Consider the following 19,194-nt stretch of genomic DNA (forward strand, 5'->3'; position numbering starts at 1 on the left):
GAGTGGGTTTAGATTAGCTGTAAGGAAGAAGTTCTTTGAAGTGAGGATGGCGAAGCACTGGAGCGGGTCGCCCAGAGAAGCTGGGTGCCCATTCCTGACAGTGCTCTAGGCCACGTTCGATGGGCCCCTGAGCAGCATGGTCTAATAGAAGGTGTTGCTGCCTGTGGCAGGCGTGCTGGAACAAGGCGGTTTTTAAGGTCTCTCCCAAGTTAAAGCGCTCCATGATTCCACGAAGAGATGGCGGCGGGGAGCGGGCGCAGTGCGGGCGGGGCGGAGCAGGGCGGGCCGGGCCGGGCCGCCCGTCCCAGGCTCCCCCGCGGCGCGGCCGGGCGGGGCTGGCGGCGCGGGGGGCGGGCCCAGCCGGGGCGCGGCCGGGCGGGCGGAGCGCGGTGCCGGCCGGTGTCCCTCTGCCTCGGCATGTCCGACTCCGGCGGCGGCGGGGGCGGCGGCCCCGGCGGTGAGGAAGGCGGCATGGAGGTGTCGGGCTCGGCGGTGCAGAACGTGGCCGATGTGTCGGTGCTGCAGAAGCACCTGCGCAAGCTGGTGCCGCTGCTGCTGGAGGATGGCGGCGAGGCGCCCGCGGCGCTGGAAGCGGCGCTGGAGGAGAAGGGCGCCGTGGAGCATATGCGCAAGTTCCTCTCCGACCCGCAGGTCCACACGGTGCTGGTGGAGCGCTCCACGCTCAAAGGTGAGGCTGGAGCGGAGCCGCCGCTGTGGCAAAATGGCCGCTGCCGGCCGCAGCCGCCGCCCTGCCGCGGGTGGGAGGGGCGCGCCTCCGCCTCGGCCGCGCTCCGCCTCAGCGCGGCTCCGGCGCTCCGGCCGGGAATCGCCGGGCCGGGCACTGCGGGCCCGCTCCGCCTCAGCGCGGCTCCGGCCGGGAATCGCCGGGCCGGGCACTGCGGGCTCGCTGTCGGGCTCGGGCGGCATCAGCACAGCCTGGGCAGGTCCCGCTGGCCGCCGCCCGGCCCGGCCTCGCCCACCGCCTTTGTTCTGCGGTCCAGGGCCCGGGCGGATGCGCGGCGGGGCTGCGGGCTGGCTGTGGGAGCAAATCCGGGCGTGCTGAGGCCGGATTGTGCTTGGAAAGGCACGCAAAGTGCTTCGTCAGACGGCCGTGACACCGCTCCTGCGGCAGCCGGGCTGCTCGGGAAGTGATCTCTTGGGCGAGGCAGGTAGCCGCTCTGAAAGAGAACAAGAGCGCCAATACCCCGTATAAAGGGGGAAAAAATACCCCGGCCTAAATCGACCTGTAAAAAGCGTCGTTTCATGGTTAATTAGGGAGCTCCTCATTCGTACTTGACAAACAAAGATATGGACCTTGCCGTGCCTTTGTTTAGTTATCAAAGCCTGGTGGCCGTGCTGCTTGCGCTCATACTGCAGCTAAGCTGAGGCTCTGGCCTGAGTGTCTTTGATACTCGCATGCAGAAACAGTAACTGGCTGTTTATTTCGAAAATGACTTGTCAACAAATCTGTTGCTAAATAGGCTCTAACTGTCACAGAATCAGCCTAATGAACGATGACAAAATACAGTTAGTGTTCATCAATAATGCAGGCTCTTACTATTAAACAAGCCCCTACAGTCTGTAAATGGCTGGCTACCTGCCTGCCAGCGTGAGCCTGCAAAATTCTGCTATTAAGCTTCTGGATTGCTACTTCTAATGTGCTGATGACTCTGTTCCTGTATATATCAAATCCTAATAAAGTCATATTTCTTATTGCATTATTTAACACGTCTGCAGAAACAGTTTAACGTCCTGATATATGTCCTGCAGTTGCTGCACACAGAAACATCAAGAAGGTTCTTTCACCCACCATCTATTCATTGTAAACTTCAGATGTTGCTTAAAAATACCCTATCATTGTTTATTTTTTGCCTGTTTTCAGATTATCCTCCTCTTTCCCCTTCCTAAGTTTGAGACTTCTTTTTCAGTAAGGTTAACTTTCTAGAAGAGAACAAAAGAACAGCTGTCTTTGTGAATTCTTGATGCAGTGTTTAATAAGATTTAAAGAAAACCATTTAATATTAATGCAGATGACTCCTGCATTTTTGCTGTGCCTGGACCATGGGAATGGTTATCCCTGGTTCAGGTTGGAAGTAATAAAGATAGTGGTGATCAGTTATCTTCAGGCTCATGGCATAGATACTGTTATATATGTATGCATAAAAAGAAATTGAGAGATTCATTACATGTTTCAAAAGCCAAATACTAATTTATGATACACAGAGGCCATTTCTGTCCATGTCTTCTGGTTTAATAGCAGTTCCTTGGGCAAGAGTGGGTTTTATGAATGACAGCCAGGTGTTCAAACTTAACAGCAGCATATGGAGAGCTCTGACACTATTAAAAATAACGTTGTTATTGAAGCTTGTCCATGGACTACATAGCATGAAGTAGGTTACTGAATACAAGTACAATAAAACAGAAGCCCTATTTCTGCATAATGAAAGCTTCTCTCTAGCATCAGCAGCTCCCCAGCCTGCCAGCTGCTCTCATATGGGTTCCTGTGGTCTTGATTGCTGTGTTGTTCTGTGACCAGGCTTCTGGTTGGGGCCACAGATGTGACACCCTGAGGCTGTATCTCCTAAGGGCTGAACAAAATCAGAGCAGGACAGTGTGCTATAATGTGTCCAGTCAGAGTGTGTCCTCCAGCAGGGAGTAACCTTCTGCACTGAAATCACTGCATTGCAGCACGACTGCCTGCATCTCCAGCAATTACATCATCTGTGATGCACTGGCTGTGCTAATGCCTGGGTACTTCCCATGGCTTGGCTTTTTATTGTGTCAAAAGATTTTTTGTTGTTGTTCAAAACTTAATTTCCAAATCATTTTCAAAGTAGATATCTGAAAATACAAAGCCACCGTTGAAAGAAAAAAGCAGCTGTTTAATGTTCTCACTGAAGCCTAGTTGTCTTGGCAACATAACTCTACAAATAAATGCACATTCTGTATTGCAGATTTCTCTCTCAGAATGTGAGTTATAATTCACTTACTGTAATGTTTTATTATTTTTATAGCAACCTAAATCTTAATGCAGTTTTCTTTAAAGACAGTGAACCTATTCTTCATCTAAGAGATATTGCAAAGCTACGTTTGACCTAATTTAGTTAATTAAGTTGATGTGGAGCTTAAAGGTTAGAAAATAGTCTGGTAATAGCAGAAGGTGGTTGAGAAGGAGTGGCAGATGTGTTAGACATGAAGTATTTCTTACATACTATATTTCTTTGCAGAGGATGTGGGAGATGAAGGAGAAGAGGAAAAAGAGTTCATTTCCTACAGTATCAGCACTGACATTCATTATGGAATAAAGTCAAACAGGTGAATTAACAAAATAGATCTTAACATTCCTACTCTATATGTGTAAAACCTGCACAAGGAGACTTACCTACTTTACTTACAAATTTACCTAGTTTACCTAGTGCATTCAGGCAGTGTTTTTATTTAAGTGGGACAATAGCTTTTCAAGGCAGAGGCTCTGATAAAAAAAGGGTGTGTCATGAGACTGAAAGGAGTGGACCTAGGACTTCTAGCTCTGGGGTTAAAGAAACAGTTTTATTAATTTTGGCATACATGCAGCTGTAACATACACAACCTGGGTTCAATATTCTTTGGTTATGTCTAGCTCTTATATATCTGTCACTTATCTTGAGGCATATTTGACTCTTCAGCTTTGTAAAATGTAAAAATGTAAAATTTTTTCTTTAGTATGCTCCTACTTCAGAGTCCTTATTGATAGCTTGGCTTGCTTATTGCTGAACTGTAAAGATGTATTTATTTGGAAGACTTGTATTCAAGTCTCTTAGAAGAAGGATTGTGAAGTATGATGATACAGATTACCATTTGACTCCTAAACTTGCAGTCATTAAAGCTATTGTGTCACTTAAGCTTCAAATGATGGTTGGTAACTCTCTTCTCTGTTCCACAGCCTGGCATTCATTAAACGTACAGCAGTGATCGATGCTGACAAACCGGTGTCTTCCCAGCTCAGAGTGCTCACTCTCAGTGAAGATTCTCCTTATGAAACATTGCACTCTTTCATTAGCAATGCTGTTGCTCCCTTTTTCAAGTCCTATATCCGAGAATCTGGCAAAGCAGACAGGTAATTCAGTATAAACACTGCATTTCTGTGCTAGTGAATTAAATGAAAAAAATAACAAACAGCAGTGATTCTTCAAGGTGAATCATGTGGATTGTTTAACTACACATTGGATATGATGCTGTTGCTGACTCTGGGGAGGCAGTTCAGGTCTGAATGTGTTACGTATGGGTTTTGGTTTGCCTTCTTATATGGAAACATCTGTGCTTTTTCAGGGATGGAGACAAGATGGCTCCTTCAGTTGAGAAAAAGATTGCAGAGCTTGAAATGGGCCTCTTGCATTTGCAACAGAATATTGAAATTCCAGAGATCAGTCTGCCAATTCACGCAACCATTACTAATGTTGCCAAGCAGTGTTATGAACGTGGAGAAAAACCAAAGGTCACAGATTTTGGTGAGAAGGCTGAGGATCCACTGTTCCTTAATCAGTTACAGTCTGGAGTCAACCGCTGGATTAGAGAAATACAAAAGGTAACCAAATAAAGAACAGGGAAGAAAAAAGCAAATAAGTAATAAGAACTTAATGTAGGACTGTGTATTTTCTTCACAGTTTAACTGGTAAAATGCTTATTCCTGCAGGATACTCTGAAGATCTGAGACAAGGTTTTTGAGTCACCAGAGACACTGGTCTAAATTAGGCTAAGTCTAGTCAAAAATTAGACTAAGCCTAGTCTAAATTTGGAATCTAGTCTACATTGTTCTACAAATAGCCAAGAGTATGACTATTTTATGCCTATTGTAATAGTCTCAAACAGCAGGCAGTAACCCTGTGGATTTTGTAACTACTCTTCAGATCTTTACAGCAGATTGAGAGGAACACATCTGATTGGCCTGTTTTGTTATTTGCTCCTAGTGAATCCACAACTGCTTCACAATGCTTGCTCCAGCCCTATCTTGTAATCTCATACTTCTGCCTGTTACTTTACAAAAGAACTGCTGTTCTGCTGGTGTTACTCAAAAACAGCATCTCAGATACTAGTCTGGCTTTTTTGCTTGTGTGCACAATAAACACCTATTGCTTATGGAACAGTGTTGTCTTTTCTTATTTGAGAGCATAAAACATTTGTTGCCTTGCCTGGCTCATTTGCTATTAACCAGAAGACAGACACTGCTCAGGAAAGCAGGCAGGTGACATGTTTAGGTTATGCTGAAGATTATAACATGAGGGTCCTAAAACCAACCTTTAGGATCTCTGGAATTACACTTGTCACATGTTGCATGCAATTCCTACACTTTTCAAAGAATGAGTGCCAAAATTGTCTAAGGTTGGATTATTAAAACCTAGCAGTCATTGCACGTTTCAATTATATTTAGTAACAGCAAGTTTTTGCAGTTGAAGCATATAAATTAAATGCTTTTCTCTCTCCCTCGTCTTTCTCTCCTTTACTTTGAAGGTGACCAAATTAGATCGAGATCCTGCATCAGGCACTGCATTACAGGAGATAAGCTTCTGGTTAAACCTGGAAAGGGCTCTGTACCGCATTCAGGAAAAACGTGAAAGCCCAGAAGTTCTGCTGACTCTGGACATTTTAAAACATGGCAAACGTTTTCATGCAACTGTCAGCTTTGATACAGACACAGGTAAAATATCTGTTCAATAACATTTTTCTCAAATGTCCTACAGAACTTAAACTGTTACAAAACTTGAACATTAAACAATGCTGTTTAGAGGAACCTTGGACTAGTTACAGATAGAGATTTTTGGTCAATGAAATGAAAAGTTATATTCAAAATCTTTTGCATTTAGGTCTGAAACAGGCACTGGAAACTGTGAATGACTATAATCCATTGATGAAAGACTTTCCACTGAATGACTTGCTGTCTGCTACGGAGCTGGACAAAATCAGGCAGGCCCTTGTTGCAATATTTACCCATTTGAGAAAAATCAGGAACACAAAATACCCAATCCAAAGGGCATTGCGTTTAGTGGAGGCTATTTCAAGAGATCTGAGCTCTCAGCTCCTTAAAGTGTTGGGAACCAGAAAACTGATGCATGTTGCCTATGAAGAATTTGAAAAGGTATGTTCATGATTTTGTGATACTGGTTGCTGTGTTTTTGCATTGGACAGTGACTTTCAGAAAGCATTTAATTTGGGAGCTAAAGTTCCTGTTCTAAAACTTTTTTCAGGTAATGGTTGCATGCTTTGAAGTATTCCAAACCTGGGATGATGAATATGAGAAGCTACAAGTTCTGCTGAGAGATATCGTGAAGAGAAAAAGGGAAGAGAACCTGAAGATGGTGTGGCGCATCAATCCTGCTCACAGGAAACTCCAGAGTCGTCTTGATCAAATGAGGAAATTCAGGCGTCAGCACGAGCAGCTGAGAGCAGTCATTGTGAGAGTCTTGCGACCTCAGGTAAAAACAGAAATCTCTGTGGTTTCTTAAAGAGTGTTACCATTACTTGAAGGTACCACTACAAATGTAATGTAACATTCAGTTTCCATGTTTAGTTTTGAACCCTTGCTAATAGGCTTAGCTTTAATTCTGACTTACGTTTCGTAATACATGCTCATGTTAATAAACTCAGCAAGTCTAGACATAACACAGGGGAGATTAATAAGTGTTTAAATCCTTGAACTTGGCTAAACCACAGTAGAAAATGAGATTATGTTGCACAGTAGTATAAGTTTTTAAAGTAAATGTGTTGCCCTGTTCCTACTGGAAGTTAAGTCTGAGGCATTACTGAAAGTTCGTTAAGAATTTGTCACTGATTGGTAGAGAGTTTGTGCAATGTTTTTTAGAACCAACTGCATTTTGCTACTTCCAAGGAAATTTTGAAATATCCAACTGACTAAACTATGATTCTAATGTAGGTAACAGCTGTTGCCCAGCAAAATCAAGGAGAGGTACCTGAACCACAGGATATGAAAGTAGCAGAAGTCCTTTTTGATGCTGCAGATGCTAATGCAATTGAAGAAGTCAATCTTGCTTATGAGAATGTTAAGGAAGTAGATGGATTAGATGTTTCCAAAGAAGGTACAGAAGCCTGGGAGGCAGCAATGAAGCGCTATGATGAAAGAATTGATAGAGTTGAAACAAGAATAACAGCCCGTTTGAGAGACCAGCTTGGTACAGCAAAGAATGCCAATGAAATGTTCCGAATCTTCTCCCGGTTTAACGCCTTGTTTGTCAGACCTCACATTCGCGGTGCCATTCGTGAATACCAAACACAATTGATCCAGCGTGTGAAAGATGACATCGAGTCTCTTCACGACAAGTTTAAAGTGCAGTACCCACAGAGTCAAGCATGTAAAATGAGCCACGTTCGTGACTTGCCTCCTGTGTCTGGGTCTATAATTTGGGCAAAACAGATTGACAGACAGCTCACCGCTTACATGAAGCGTGTGGAGGATGTCCTTGGCAAAGGCTGGGAGAACCATGTGGAAGGTCAGAAGCTAAAACAGGATGGAGATAGCTTTCGCATGAAGCTCAACACCCAGGAGATCTTTGATGACTGGGCAAGAAAAGTTCAGCAACGCAACCTTGGTGTGTCTGGTCGCATTTTCACCATCGAAAGCACTCGTGTTCGAGGTCGAACTGGAAACGTCCTGAAACTGAAAGTCAACTTTCTCCCAGAAATAATTACACTTTCAAAAGAAGTCCGAAACCTGAAGTGGCTTGGTTTCCGTGTCCCACTAGCAATTGTCAACAAAGCTCACCAAGCAAACCAGCTCTATCCATTTGCTATTTCTCTCATTGAAAGTGTCCGCACATATGAGCGAACATGTGAGAAAGTAGAAGAGCGTAATACTATCTCACTGCTGGTTGCTGGCTTGAAGAAAGAGGTGCAGGCTTTGATTGCAGAAGGAATTGCACTCGTGTGGGAATCATACAAACTTGATCCATATGTACAGCGCTTGGCTGAGACTGTCTTCAGTTTCCAGGAAAAGGTTTGTGTTATCTGCCATGAAAAACTTTTACGTTTATAATTCAGTAATGTGTGGTTATCCGAAAGTGTCATTGGATAGCTGAGAACTAGTTCTGCAGCTTTTGGGTTAAGTAGCTGATTGAGTCAGCACAAATGGGCCAAGTGGATGGATCTCTTAGTAGTGCTAAAATCGCTATTAGCAGTGCTATTTTCTTTTGATATTGCTAAAATCGATGGATCACTGCATCCAAATAAAGATACATGATTAATCATTACTGATTAATTACTCTTTCCTTCATCTGACCTGTCAAACTAAACGTCCCATTTTTCCTAAACTATCTTAGGTGGATGATCTGCTCATTATTGAAGAGAAGATAGACCTGGAAGTGAGGTCATTGGAAACATGCATGTATGATCATAAGACTTTCTCGGAAATCTTGAACAGAGTTCAGAAAGCTGTGGATGATTTAAATCTTCATTCATACTCAAATTTGCCAATCTGGGTCAATAAGTTGGATATGGAGGTAGGTTTGAGATCGAGGAGTAGTATATGTTTAGAGGTAACATTTTATTCAGGTGCAAAATATATTTTGATTATTGTCTTTATAGTCACCCAGGGTGACTTTTCTTTATAGTCACACCAGAGACTAAATTCTCATTCCCTGAAAATTTCAGTGCATTTTTGGTATGCAGCTGAAGCAAGACCTATGTTGGGGATTTTTTGCTGTTGACTTTTGGGATCAATTAATTCAAGGGGAGTTTTGTCTTTTGAAGAAACAAGTTTGATACCGTTTGATGGACTAGAGGATGCTGGGGAGCAAGGTAGATAAAGAGTGGTGCAAATTTGCTATCCTGGTAGCAAAGACTTGTTGCCATCATATTGTTTGTTTCTGCCTGTTAAGTTTCAGGTTATTGGTCACTAGGCCAATTTCAGTACAGTTAAAATTTGTTTAATTACATTAAAGTCCATGAGGACCAGGAGAAGCTTTGAATTGTATTCAGTATAAAACTCCTAAACCTCTTTAATTATGGAATGGTTTGGGTTGGTAGAGACCTTAAAGATCATCTAGCTGCAGCCCCCATGCCTTGGGCAGTGAAGCCGCTGATTCGGTAGCTCAAAGCCCCATCCAGCTTGGCCTGGAACACTTCCAGGGACGGGGCATCCATAATTTCTCTGGGCAACCTGTTCCAGTGCCTCACCACCTTAATACCTAATCTAAAACCATTATTCCATCTTATTGCTACAAGCCCTAGTAAACAGTCCCTCCAATTCTTGTAAGCCCCCTCTGGTGATGGAATGGCTTAGTAAAGGAGCACTTGGTTCTTGGAGGTGCTGTAGTGTGCCTGTCAGGATATATTGATAGTGAGGATCTTCATGCAGTGAATATGCAGGTTTTTCCTCCAATGTGCCTCATTTTCTTTAGATTGAAAGGATCCTGGGTGTTCGTTTGCAAGCTGGACTGAGGGCCTGGACCCAGGTTCTTCTGGGACAAGCAGATGACAAAGCAGAAGTTGACATGGATACAGATGCTCCTCAAGTGAGCCATAAGCCTGGTGGTGAACCCAAGATTAAAGTAAGTTTTCCTGTGGGGATTTTTTTGCATTAGATTTTTTGGGGTTGGTTAGTTTTTTCCTTATTATCAATTAACTAATGCGGAAATTATTTCTGAGACTTATATGGAAGATAAATATTTATTCTGCATCTGTTTTTGAAGAAATATTTTCCTCTTTCCATTAAGTGCAAGTTGATATTTGAAAAGTGCTTCTTGAAGTCCAGAATTCTTGTCTGTATGTAGCAGTATCTGCCAATAAAACTGGGTGTTTTTACTGTTTCTGCAGAACATTGTACATGAACTAAGAATAACCAACCAGGTGATATACTTGAATCCACCAATTGAAGACTGTAGATACAAACTTTACCAAGAAATGTTTTCTTGGAAAATGGTAATCCTGTCACTGCCAAGAATTCAAAGTCAGAGATACCAGGTAAGCGTAATGAAGCTGTATCTAAGTCTGAGCAATTGATTTCACTTAGTAATTAACTGTTTTCAGTATATTGACATGCTCATCTAAAACCAAACCTGAGTGCCCTGGAGATTTATGTATATCACAAGTATAACTGTGGTTCTTAGGTTGGAGTGCATTATGAGCTGTCTGAGGAAGAGAAGTTCTATCGTAATGCATTGACAAGAATGCCTGATGGCCCTGCAGCTCTGGAGGAGTCATACTCAGCTGTCATGGGAATTGTGACTGAAGTGGAGCAGTATGTCAAGGTAGGAGGCTGACAGGATATAATGGAACAGCTAAAATGAACATGGACTCAGTTTTCCTGAGGGCTGGAGGGAAACATGCATTTTGGAATAGACTGGAGAAGTTCTGAACATTGTGAAATACCTCCATTAGGTTTGGCTGCAGTACCAGTGTCTGTGGGATATGCAGGCTGAAAATATATACAACCGTCTTGGAGAAGACCTGAATAAGTGGCAGGCCCTTTTGGTTCAGATAAGAAAGGCAAGAGGAACATTTGACAATGCAGAAACCAGAAAGGAGTTTGGACCTGTTGTCATAGACTATGGCAAGGTGAGAAATTGTAATTATTTGTTGTGATAAATGCATTGAATTTCAGAATAGGTGTATAACAGAAAATAGCAAGGGTGAGTTGACAAATTACTATTTGTAAATTATTCACTTGTAGGTACAATCAAAGGTGAACTTGAAGTATGACTCCTGGCACAAGGAAGTGCTCAGCAAATTTGGCCAAATGCTTGGTCAGAATATGACAGAATTTCATTCACAAATTTCTAAGGTAAGAAGAGTTTTAGTTACAGTTTTTCACTTTCAGATCAACTGTTGTAGAATGCTAAAACACTGATTTGTGCCCTTAACAGTCCCGTCAAGAGCTGGAGCAGCATTCTGTGGACACTGCTAGCACATCAGATGCTGTGACATTCATCACATATGTACAGTCCTTGAAACGTAAAATCAAACAGTTTGAAAAGCAAGTTGAGGTATGTTTGTTGTCTTCTGCTAATGATTTTGATTTATAGAAATGTCACGCTTAGCTCATAAAATGCAGCTTCATCGTAATCATAAAATGATATTCAAGTTCTCTTAAAAACAGACTCGAACTAGATATTCTGAAAAATCCTGTAGCTCTATAGTGAGCCTTTATTAAAGTATGTTTATTTAGCCTTGAAGCTTAAGTTTTGTCTTTTGAACTTAAAACCACTGTCTCTTGTAGCTTTATCGCAATGGTCAGCGCTTGCTGGAGAAACAAAGGTTCCAGTTTCCTTCCTCTTGGCTGTACATTGACAACATCGAAGGAGAATGGGGTGCCTTTAATGACATTATGCGTAGGAAGGATTCTGCCATTCAACAACAAGTAGCAAATCTGCAGATGAAAATAGTTCAAGAGGATCGTGCAGTGGAGAGCCGGACAACTGACTTGCTGACAGACTGGGAGAAAACAAAGCCTGTCACAGTAAGTAGTGATGATTAATATTCAGTATTCAGTCAATGAGGTAGATTTTCTGTATTCAGTAAGAAGTAGGGAGTTTGCTTTTATGCTTTTTTTGCAGTTTTTCATTTTAGGCGATAGTAGAAGTATTTCTGAGTGTTCTGTAATAACCTGTGAGTGTGTTGAGTTTTGGCAATAGTTGCAGGGGGAAATTTAAGCTTAAAACCCTTAAAACATAGACTTCTGTTAGGTGCAGAGAAGTAAATTACTTCATTGACTAAGAGAGCTTTATCTGAAACAAGTATGTGTCAGATGCATGCATGTAGGAGGATTCAGAAACAAGCTGCTTTTTGCTTTCTTTTTTTTTTCTGAAGTGCTTTTTTGTAAAGCAAAAAACTGCATGTAAAAATGAAATTAGACTTATTGCGGACAAGATTGTTGTCTTATTGTCAGCAAAATGGAAATGTAAAAAATGAGACAAACCAACATTTATATTTAGTCCCCACTTTTAACTTCAGCGTAACTGTAGGATTTTTGGATTAATGTATTCCGTGTAAACTTTAGGGAAATCTGCGTCCAGAAGAGGCTCTTCAAGCTCTTACCATTTACGAAGGAAAATTCGGCAGGCTGAAGGATGACCGTGAGAAGTGTGCGAAGGCCAAGGAAGCTCTGGAACTTACAGACACTGGACTGCTCAGTGGCAGTGAAGAGCGCGTCCAGGTATAACCTGCTCACACTTCTTCCCAGTTTTGGATAAAAATATTGCAGTTCCATCATTTTCTCCCTCAGGACAGTGACTTGTAGCATGTGCTGTACTAATATCAGGGCACAGTCTCCACACTGACTCAGTTCTAGCCTTCACAGCTTGTCTGTGATCTCTTCCTTGACTGTCTTATTCTTTTGAAACTGTTATGTGAACCAAGATGGAATATTTCATCTTGGTCACTTGCTGTTGCAGTTCTCTTGAACTGGCAAACTATATGAAGGTTTTTGATGGATTAGAAATATTTTGTTTAACTCACCCGTACTACTGACTTTGAAGAAATTAGGAATAACTGTTGATGTTTAATACATCCTTTATTACAGGTAGCCCTTGAGGAGCTGCAGGATCTCAAAGGTGTCTGGTCTGAACTCTCTAAGGTCTGGGAACAGATTGATCAAATGAAAGAACAGCCCTGGGTCTCAGTACAGCCTCGCAAGGTACTTCACTTTTGTGTACATGAACAATATAACTGCCACAAGTCTATGCAAATTAGAAATGAGACCTCTTGAGACAGACATGCTTTATTGTTAGTCTGGATCATTTTCAGTGTTTAGGTATCTCTTTCAGTATCTTGTGAGCATGTTTCTTCTGAAACTAATCTAAAAAATATTCACAGGATTGTGATAATTTAAGTAATTTTACAGGGAATTTATGCAGTTTCCTTAGTTTGAGATTGGGCGGCATCTACAGAGAAGAAACTGCCGTTTTTAAATAGGCTGTTGGACTTCATTAGAGAAACTTCATTATACACTTGGGTAAACAGCATTGATTTTAGTACAGTGCTCAGGAGGTAAAGAGCAGAAAAAACAGTAATCTGTAAACTAACTGCCTGTGACAAGACTGCATCGTAAATCTCAATCAGACCAATAAAATTACATTCTCAGCTGTTGAGTAACCACATCTTAGGCAAATACGGATAATGCTTAAAAGAGCTATCCTGTTGCTAATGTCTCATTAGAGAGAGTTTTCTGTAACAAATGTATAGGCAACTTGTATAGTTATGTGCACAGGACTTGTAGAGAAAGATTTCATTGCTTTTATGTTACTGACAGCTTCGACAAAACTTGGACGGTCTGCTGAACCAACTGAAAAACTTCCCTGCCCGTTTGCGACAGTATGCGTCCTATGAGTATGTTCAGAGACTACTGAAGGGCTACATGAAGGTAAGTTGCACACATTTCTAAAATGCATATATTTTATATTCAAGTTCAAAGATGTAACTTGCTTTCTTTTCTTCTATAGATAAACATGTTAGTTATCGAACTGAAATCCGAGGCACTTAAAGACCGACACTGGAAACAGTTGATGAAGAGGCTTCATGTTAACTGGGTTGTCTCAGAATTGACCCTGGGCCAGATCTGGGATGTCGATTTACAGAGAAATGAAGCAATTGTCAAAGATGTTCTGCTTGTGGCTCAGGGAGAGATGGCTTTGGAAGAGTTCTTGAAACAGGCTAGTATCAGCTCTTGCATGTATGCATGTAATAGCAAATCTGAGGGTTGCTGTTAGGTGGCTACTTGTGTAGTAAATTTGTCACTCTAAGCTGTTGAAATAAGTGCCAAGACTCCATGGTTTGCTCTGTTTTGGGGAACAGTATAAAGCTATGTAAACTTCATCCAATGAAACTTGCATTATTTGGGAAAAGTAGTTCTTGGTAATGACTGCAAAGATCCCACCTTGAACTGCATCATAATCTTAATATTTTTAACAAAAGCTTAAATGTAAAGCCAGAATCTTCTGTTAAAAGAAAATAGTATCTGATTACTGTAATACATTTCTACTCTGTAATGATGTTGGAGCAGAAAATATTGGTGTCATATCTTAAGCATCTTTTTCTTCAGATAAGAGAAGTGTGGAACACCTATGAACTGGACTTGGTCAATTACCAGAACAAGTGTCGTTTGATTCGTGGATGGGATGACCTTTTCAACAAAGTCAAGGAGCACATTAACAGCGTGTCTGCTATGAAGCTGTCACCGTACTACAAGGTAAAATGGAAAACAAAGCGAAAGAGTTTTTGTTTATTTCTGCCTTCTCCTTCTGTTAAGTTTATTTTTTTTTTCTGCAGGGACTATATTCACTATTTAAAGCTGACAGACCGTTAATTGTATATGCATACTTTGTAACTCTCAAAAAACTGTTTCCTCTAATAATTATTAGTAGTCAAACACTTGATAATATTAAAATGAATATTAATGCAGTGTTTAAACTTCAGGTGTTTGAGGAAGATGCCCTTAGCTGGGAAGATAAGCTGAACCGTATCATGGCACTTTTTGATGTCTGGATAGATGTCCAGAGGCGGTGGGTCTACCTGGAGGGTATCTTTACTGGCAGTGCAGACATCAAGCACTTGCTGCCTGTGGAGACCCAGCGGTTCCAGAGGTAACTTTTAAATCTTTTTCTCTTCTTGCCTCCCTTGGGACACCATGTGGACAGGTCTGAAACTTCATGACTCACTGTAGCACCCTCTGGGTTGAAATGCTGACTGCATTCTTAACCATCCAGCTGGATTACAGCTGCTGTAGATAAGAGTTGATCACGCAGAGAGGTGCAACTATGGCAGAAAATGTTTACAGTAAACAGGCTGATGTACAATTTTTAGAAGATGATTTGGACTCAGGTAGTTTTTCTTGCTAATTCCTGTCAGTTACTTCAAGGGTTTTTCTGGCATGGTGGCTGAAACAGACAGGCCACTTTCTGTTGCTGCCGCCTTTAAACGTTATTTACTTCCTCTCTTTTACATTGCTCTGATCATACTTATTTCACACACTTCCAGTCAGATCAAAGAATCAGATTTATGTGTCTCTTCAAGAAGTAAAGATAAGTATACCTGCTCTGGACTTGGTAGACTGAACATTACAAAGAAGTTAGATTTTGTTGTTGTGGTCTTGAGGTAGATAAAGAGGAATTTGGGTAATTTAGGCTTGTGTATCCTAGAGCCACTGCAACCATTAGAGGTGGAGTGGTCATTTAGGGACATAAAACTTAGGTGTTCTGTAGGCCTGTGGTTACTGAGTTTGCACTAATGTATTGTGTTTTTTTACTTGCAGCATCAGCACTGAATTTTTGGCACTCATGAAAAAGGTGTCCAAATCTCCACTTGTGATGGATGTTCTTAACATTCAAGGTGTGCAGAGATCATTAGAGAGACTAGCAGACTTGCTTGGGAAGATACAGAAAGCGCTGGGAGAATACTTGGAAAGGGAGAGGTCCTCTTTCCCTCGGTAAGCAATTGACTCTTGAAGTAATCTGATGTTTCTGTGTATGAATTGGTGTACTGCTCTGTAAAGCCTCTCCCAGTTCTTATGTGGTGCATATATATGAGATGTTATGACAATTTAAATATGCATTGTCTATATACAGAATTCAGTTACAGCTACTTCTCTGGAAATGGGGTTGAAATTTCCCTTACTTGCTCATCTGTGGCAGGTTGTAGGATTTGGGTATTGCCTAAGGAGCCATTGCAGCTGATTTCTGTCAACTGAAGAAGTTCTTCTGCCGTTTGATTGAAGGACAGTGTTTAAATTGTCACAGTCCACTATTTAGGTCATTGATTTTGACTTACCTGTAATCCTCAACTAGTTTGTCACTTAGCATGAGAAAGTAAGAATGAGGGAGGTACTGAGTGCGAGTTCTTCCTGGCTGATAGGCAATTCAATGCCAAACTCTACTGTGGGTATTTCAGAGATGGATAAGTAAAGAAAATGATCCACACTATGGAGCATGTATACACTTCTGTATGGTACAGACCACATAAACTTAATGGTAGCACTGAGGTATAGCTGCTAGCAAATTTAGGGTTCATGGACTCCTGCAGTGTTGGGGAAATGGTTGTCAATTACCTCTGTATAGTGGCCATGGATGAAGCATTAATTGTGTATTAAAAGTGATAGTTGGAGTTCTGATACAGATCTAATTTTATGTGATTAATAGGTTCTACTTCGTTGGTGATGAAGACTTACTTGAAATAATTGGAAACAGCAAAAATGTTGCTAAGTTGCAGAAACACTTTAAAAAGATGTTTGCTGGAGTTTCTAGCATTATTCTCAATGAAGACAATTCTGTGGTTCTTGGGATATCCTCACGTGAAGGAGAGGAGGTAGAGCTTCAGTATTTCTTTCAAAATAAAATTCTGAAAATAAGTGAACGTGGGCTGACTTAAACCTTTAATTCTTGCAGGTGCTGTTCAAAACACCCGTGTCCATCACAGAACATCCCAAGATCAATGAGTGGCTCACTCTTGTTGAAAAAGAAATGAGAGTGACCCTTGCTAAATTGCTTGCAGAATCTGTTACTGAAGTAGAAATCTTTGGAAAAGCAACTTCAATTGATCCAGCAGTCTACATCTCTTGGATTGACAAATACCAGGTATTTATGTGGAACACTCAAGTATACTGCAGCTTGGTTACTTCAGCAAGGAAAACTGTCTAATGAGGGTTTTTTTACACAGGCTCAGCTTGTTGTGCTGTCAGCCCAGATTGCTTGGTCTGAGAATGTGGAGTCAGCCCTCAATGGTGGAGGTGGAGACAACAGTCCTCTCCAGTCTGTGCTAGCCAATGTTGAGGTCACTCTCAATGTCCTGGCAGACTCTGTGCTGATGGAGCAGCCACCCCTTCGCAGAAGGAAACTGGAGCACTTGGTAAGTAAAAACCTCCTTTCCTCTTCAGGGTTTACAGGTGAGCATTTTTGTATTTTAATGGAAAAAACTGATGAGTCTAAGACTTACTGTTCTTCCAGGAAAAGATTTTATGTGATTTAAGCAATTACATTAAGACCTGATCCTTAATGTAGGTGGTGGTGATTTTTGACTCTAGTCAGCTTAATGCACGGTACCATATTATAGGCTATCTCAGTGAATTGATCTTCAAACTGGATCTTCCAGGTACAGAAGTTACTGATTTTTTTTCATTAAAATGTGAAATATGTCATTAAGTTGCTTACTATTGTAATCATAATATGCTTTTGTTTGTAGATAGGGATTGGAGGTGGGGGGAGAATTGAAATCATCCTGGGTTATTTCTAGAAGGAAATACCTGGTTTCTGACAAGTGAAATACTGAGTTTAGTAGTGTAATGGATTAACAGGCTAACTGGGCCAAACTGTAAGCTGGGAAAGTCATTTAGAGCAGTAGGCAACATTGTTAGTTTTGACTTTGTAGCAACAGATTTTAAACCAGAGACTGGTTTTAGGTCATGATTTCTAAGTGATTTTCTAAGGCAATTCACTGTGCTAATCTGAGAAGCTGTAGGATTCCTATCTTTATTAGCCTGTCTTTATTGGCTTGTATTGTTGTGGTCTTAAAGGAGTTACTTCATTTTCCAGATCACTGAGTTGGTGCACCAGAGAGATGTTACAAGATCACTGATCAAAAGCAAGATCGACAACTCCAAATCCTTCGAGTGGCTCAGCCAAATGCGGTTCTACTTTGACCCAAAGCAGACAGATGTCTTGCAGCAGCTCTCCATTCAGATGGCAAATGCCAAATTCAACTACGGTTTTGAGTACCTTGGGGTTCAGGATAAGCTGGTACAGACTCCCCTCACTGACCGCTGCTACCTGACAATGACACAAGCCCTGGAGGCAAGACTTGGAGGATCACCTTTTGGTAAGTTTGTGACAAGTGTATAAAATTCTTATCTTCTCTAATATATATGAGAATGAGTGGTTTAGGACACTTAAAGAATCACCAGTGAGTTATCAGCAAATCAACAAATTCTATGGCAAGGTTCATTCTATTACTTATTATACAGATAAAGCATACAAGGAAAAATCTGATTTTAAAAAAATATAAAATTGTTTTTGTGGAGACAGGGGACACAGAAGGGTAAGCAGGGATAACAGTAAGGGATGCAAAGGGTAAGGGAGACTAAGGTTGGGTCACCAGGGTCAGAGTGGACTCCCTTGCCAAACTTCGCTTCAGACTGGATCAAGTTTAGCTCTAAAGGACTTCATTGCCTAATCAATACAATAATGGCAGTACTTGAACAATTGATAAATATAAAACAAAATAGTTCAGTAGGATTTTCTATAAATCAGCAGTATATATACAGCAGTAACTTGACAAAAAGTTTAACTTAATTATAGACCTAAATAGGCAATTGAATTCAGTGAAATACATCAGATGCCTTTGCATCTCTCCAGAAAAAAAGAGTTGGGTCTCAAGGAGTGGGGGATATCAGCCCAGGTTCAGTTGTCAGCTTTCAATGGCAATCCTCCATTGCAAACTGGAGAGACCACAAGCTCCAAGAAGCATCCTACTGGGAGTGAGATCCTGGTCACAGCCTGCTGCAGTCTGGGAGATCTCAAAGGGTCTCTCTTAGGACTGTTTATAATAGAGTTGCAGAATTACTGGTTTTAGTCATCAGTAAATTTCCATCCTGGCTGCAATCCAAGTTGGTGGTTACTGGAACTTTCCTTGAAAAGTCCAACAACAAAAATATTATTCTACTTGCTGTGTTGTTCAGACAGAAAAAATACAAGTCTCAAGGCTATTAAGTAGAAAACAGGAGCTCGTTAGACAACAGAATCAGTGGGAGCAGACAGGTTTTCTGATAAGCTCAAGGGTAGTTAACTGTTGCTATTAGTATAGGCCAAGGCCTAAAAAGCATTCCTGAGACTGTATTGTAGCCTGGGATGGGGTTTAGGGAGTGGACTGATGTGCACCCCCACAATACAGTGTCAATGTGAACATGCAGAGCACTTAACTAAGATACCGAACAACAAAATGGGCTTTTAGGGAAAGTCAAAACAGTTCTAGGTTTTGTTTGAACCCTCTTGAATAGGCACCTTTAGAATCCACATGCTGGCAGATTACACGAGTTGGTGGTGCTACTCAGATGATAAACTCTAAAGCATGTCCATCCCATTTCAAAAACAGGTCCTGCTGGTACTGGTAAAACAGAATCTGTTAAAGCTCTTGGACATCAGCTTGGCCGCTTTGTGTTGGTTTTCAACTGCGACGAAACATTTGACTTCCAGGTAAGCTGTTGGGTTAAAAGAGTGTAGCCTTTGT

General features: G+C 41.4%; 1 protein-coding gene across 1 annotated transcript in view; it reads left to right on the forward strand.

Moving 5' to 3' along the window:
• The first annotated feature begins 402 nt into the window (after positions 1–402).
• The window catches only part of DYNC1H1 (dynein cytoplasmic 1 heavy chain 1), a 44,821-nt gene continuing 26,029 nt past the window's right edge, over positions 403–19,194 (forward strand). The window contains exons 1-28 of the mRNA XM_014871954.2: positions 403–688; positions 3,228–3,315; positions 3,923–4,096; positions 4,309–4,564; positions 5,488–5,674; positions 5,841–6,112; positions 6,222–6,449; positions 6,908–7,984; positions 8,307–8,486; positions 9,387–9,536; positions 9,802–9,948; positions 10,095–10,235; positions 10,366–10,542; positions 10,658–10,768; positions 10,851–10,970; positions 11,204–11,443; positions 11,984–12,139; positions 12,506–12,619; positions 13,235–13,345; positions 13,425–13,634; positions 14,024–14,170; positions 14,398–14,564; positions 15,233–15,406; positions 16,116–16,281; positions 16,362–16,550; positions 16,633–16,821; positions 17,505–17,787; positions 19,060–19,160. Coding sequence (XP_014727440.1) covers positions 418–688; positions 3,228–3,315; positions 3,923–4,096; positions 4,309–4,564; positions 5,488–5,674; positions 5,841–6,112; positions 6,222–6,449; positions 6,908–7,984; positions 8,307–8,486; positions 9,387–9,536; positions 9,802–9,948; positions 10,095–10,235; positions 10,366–10,542; positions 10,658–10,768; positions 10,851–10,970; positions 11,204–11,443; positions 11,984–12,139; positions 12,506–12,619; positions 13,235–13,345; positions 13,425–13,634; positions 14,024–14,170; positions 14,398–14,564; positions 15,233–15,406; positions 16,116–16,281; positions 16,362–16,550; positions 16,633–16,821; positions 17,505–17,787; positions 19,060–19,160 — 5,826 coding nt within the window. The 5' untranslated portion in view covers positions 403–417. The remainder of the gene's footprint in view (positions 689–3,227; positions 3,316–3,922; positions 4,097–4,308; positions 4,565–5,487; positions 5,675–5,840; positions 6,113–6,221; positions 6,450–6,907; positions 7,985–8,306; positions 8,487–9,386; positions 9,537–9,801; positions 9,949–10,094; positions 10,236–10,365; positions 10,543–10,657; positions 10,769–10,850; positions 10,971–11,203; positions 11,444–11,983; positions 12,140–12,505; positions 12,620–13,234; positions 13,346–13,424; positions 13,635–14,023; positions 14,171–14,397; positions 14,565–15,232; positions 15,407–16,115; positions 16,282–16,361; positions 16,551–16,632; positions 16,822–17,504; positions 17,788–19,059; positions 19,161–19,194) is intronic.

Source organism: Sturnus vulgaris, chromosome 6, assembly GCF_052056855.1.
Source record: "Sturnus vulgaris isolate bStuVul1 chromosome 6, bStuVul1.hap1, whole genome shotgun sequence".
In the NCBI taxonomy this organism is placed as follows: Eukaryota; Metazoa; Chordata; class Aves; order Passeriformes; family Sturnidae; genus Sturnus; species Sturnus vulgaris.